This window comes from Ciona intestinalis, unplaced genomic scaffold, assembly GCF_000224145.3.
Source record: "Ciona intestinalis unplaced genomic scaffold, KH HT000109.2, whole genome shotgun sequence".
In the NCBI taxonomy this organism is placed as follows: Eukaryota; Metazoa; Chordata; class Ascidiacea; order Phlebobranchia; family Cionidae; genus Ciona; species Ciona intestinalis.
The window spans coordinates 30322-34178 of record NW_004190431.2 but is presented as its reverse complement, the minus strand read 5'-3'; the positions used below and the strand labels follow the sequence as shown (position 1 = coordinate 34178).

The following is a 3857-nucleotide window of genomic DNA, read 5'->3' as shown; positions in this document are numbered from 1 at the left end:
ACTCGTACAACTTACACTAACATTTGCATTTCTTTTCACAACGTGTTTAATTGGTTTCTTCACAAAGTTATTCCGTGAAACACTTCTTCTAACTCTGCTTTCCAACTCTGCCGATCTTTTGTGCAACGAAACTTTCATGTTTGTCAACTCATTCTGGAATCTAAGATGATATACAACAGTGAGTTAAAGTTGTATGAAAACACCATGTTTGTCTGGTGTATAAGAAGACACCCATGTTATAACTCGACAGTGAGCATGAGGTGTATGAATACACCATGTGTGTCTGGTGTATAAGAAGACACCCATGTTATAACTCGACAGTGAGCATGAGGTGTATGAATACACCATGTGTGTCTGGTGTATAAGAAGACACCCATGTTATAACTCAACAGTGAGCATGAGTTGTATGGATACACCATGAGTCTCTGGTGTATAAGAAGACACCCATGTTATAACTTGACAGTGAGCATGAGGTGTATGAATACACCATGTGTGTCTGGTGTATAGGAAGACACCCACGTTATAACTTGACAGTGAGCATGAGGTGTATGAATACACCATGTGTGTCTGGTGTATAGGAAGACACCCACGTTATAACTTGACAGGGAGCATGAGGTGTATGAATACACCATGTGTGTCTGGTGTATAGGAAGACACCCACGTTATAACTTGACAGGGAGCATGAGGTGTATGAATACACCATGTGTGTCTGGTGTATAGGAAGACACCCACGTTATAACTTGACAGGGAGCATGAGGTGTATGAATACACCATGTGTGTCTGGTGTATAAGAAGACACCCACGTTATAACTCGACAGTGAGCATGAGGTGTATGAATACACCATGTGTGTCTGGTGTATAAGAAGACACCCATGTTATAACTCAACAGTGAGCATGAGTTGTATGGCTACACCATGTATGTCTGGTGTATAGGAAGACACCCACGTTATAACTTGACAGGGAGCATGAGGTGTATAAATACACCATGTGTGTCTGGTGTATAAGAAGACACCCGTGCTATAACTCGACAGTGAGCACGTGGTATACAACTTACTGCAACATTCGGTGTTGAGCATGAGCGGCGTAGAAAACACAGCTGAAAGCAACAACGAGGGCAAATCCAGCCGTGACGAGCAAAACAAGGGTTCGTGCTAGTACAGGGGCCTTGGATTTCACCACACGATGGCGTAAGGGATCATTGTATTCAGATACCTTCATATCGACGACTTCTGCAAAATATCTAAAGAACCAAGTTTCGCAGAAATCTAAATGGACAATTTATAAGAAAATATTATTATTATATATAGAATATACCCATATGGAATTAAATGTGCATATGCAATGTTGGGGCAATGAGCCAACTATGGTCTGAATCCCAGGTCTCAAATACATCACAAAATTAACATTATCTATCTATTACAACACTCGAAAAAATTCTGACTCGAGGTAGTAAAAAACATATATTCAAACCCACAGGGAAATCATTTATAAAAAAATCACTAAAAACAAAACAACTTACACACTTGAAAGGTCTTTCCGTTTATTCTGCAAAATCTACGTCTGCAGTAACATCAGAAAAAACCACAAGTTTTATTAACTGCTGGATCAAAACTGCTTCGGGCATTTTGATAACTTTACTCAGGTTATTGGTAAACATTACTGCGATAAGTAATGCATATAATGAGAATGTAATGGTATTTTTATAACTTAATCTCATGTTTTGACCCTTTCCTCAAAATAATCTGGATAAAACATATTTTTAGTTTCATCTTTGTTCTAAATCTCAGTTCCTCCTGCATGCCTCACCCATATAGAATAGTTTAATCAACAGTAAGTATCATAGTTAGAATAGGACAAGCTTTATTATTTAATGCGAATACATGATACAGTTCAAAATTTAAATAGAAAATATGGGATAGGTACTTTTGAAACTAAATTGCATTGATAGAATAAACACAGTAGAGAATACTTAGGGGTAATTAAACATTTTCAAATCTATTATTTTTAAATATAGAATTTTAGGTTGGAAAGCCACAAACTGCAAAACCCTGTTTTTATGGAAACAAGATTCTAACTGCCATACAGAAGGTGTAAATGTTCAAAAGTCTCATTATATAATATTAAATGTAATATAGTAGGATGAGGGAAGATGGGTCACCTTTTCATTCTTGTTTATCCACCCATTTAGTAGTAAACAAAGAACATTCAAGGAATTATAAAACTGTATCCTCATGAATCCCATATACCGTTGTTATTTGTTTAAAACACGATCAGGATATTTGGATATTTTGTGCTAAAGGTGTCCCGTCTTACCCCACAGTACTATAAAAGGTCCATTATGAGATATAAATATATGGAATATTCTTTAAATAATATTATATATGTTAAACGAGTAGCATAATATATAAAACAATGTTTTCTTTATAACAAATCTATGTCTAATTTTACGCCAGAAGATAAGATCGGAAAAATACCCATCGAGTACAACATAATGAAACTATAAACACATTCATTACAAATGTAATTTTGTGTAATTATAAATAAGTTACAGAAGCAAAAGTAATGTGGGGTAAGATGGATATCATAACCACATAATATCTCATACTTATAATCGTGTTTTTAACAAATAACAACGCTCTTTTAAAGTCGTGAGGATACGGTTGTAGAATTCTGTAAATATTCTTTGTTTACTACTAAATGGGACGATAAATAAGAACAGAAACCATCTTGCCCCAACTTACTTTATGAAAACATGGACCATCTTACCCCAACCTACCATATAAAGCTTGGAACAAAATAAACACATCAGCATTGCAACAATACACACATGAATGATGCAACATGATAGCACTTTGGTACAGCAGGCAACAATTTAGTTTAATGTTTCGCCACATTTTGCGTTCCGGGGTGACATTTTGTCAGAAATCTTGATAAAATTCAGATCCTTCGTCCTAAAATTAGGTTTAAGTTTTTACCACCGAAAGCAGTATAGAGTTGCAAGGCATTTAGCTCGAGGGCAGACCATGATATTTTTGGGCGCCGTTTTTGTAACTAATGCGCGAACGACAAGTCCAAACAATAAGTTCAAAACAACAAGGTTTTAATTTTTGTGGTTTGAACTTTGAAAGCAACATTAAATTTTTTAACATTAGATTGTAATAATTTCGAATAGATTACAGAATTTACTTTGTTTGCTAACTTTACACAACACTGGAATAAGAGAATTGAACAACAGCAATCACTTTGACGAGTCGTTTTAGTTTTAAAGTCACCAAAACAATAAGTTTTTTGTACGCGCCAGTTTTTTAAGATTAACTTTTTCAATATCTAGTATTTTAGTACATTACTAAATAAGCATTTTTTACAAAATACTGGAATAAGAAAATAAAACTACAACTGCAAGCATTAATTTTAGTCACAAAACAAGAAAAACAACAAGTTTAGAAAACAGTATAACACCCATGTTATTAGCCATTAAATTTTCGATAAATAATTATATATATAAATACTGTTTGTTTAACACTGTAGACCAATATTATGACATCATAGTGATCATTGAAACATGCAGATTATGTAAGGAATCTATCAACTACATTAGTACTAACTTATAAACATTTTATAAACACAAATTTAACATTAAAAGTTTAACTTTCAACTTTTAAAAGATTTATACTACTGTGGGGTAAGACGGGTATAATTATTATATAAAATCATAGTTTAGCAATTAATACGCTTTACATAAATACCGATTTAACTTTTTTTATATCTTTCATTTTACAAAAGCTGTTACCATTAAACTAAACTACAATCAATAATTTATTTTTGGTTTTTATTATTTAGTTGGGTGTATGGGTGTT

General features: G+C 33.7%; 1 protein-coding gene across 1 annotated transcript in view; it reads right to left on the bottom strand.

Moving 5' to 3' along the window:
* The window catches only part of LOC100183177 (FAS-associated factor 2), a 4996-nt gene extending 3492 nt beyond the window's left edge, over positions 1–1504 (bottom strand). Inside the window, exons 1-2 of the mRNA XM_026838750.1 lie at positions 1055–1504; positions 9–160 (exon numbers count right to left, since the gene is read on the bottom strand). Coding sequence (XP_026694551.1) covers positions 9–160; positions 1055–1218 — 316 coding nt within the window. The 5' untranslated portion in view covers positions 1219–1504. The remainder of the gene's footprint in view (positions 1–8; positions 161–1054) is intronic.
* Between the last annotated feature and the right edge of the window lie 2353 nt (positions 1505–3857).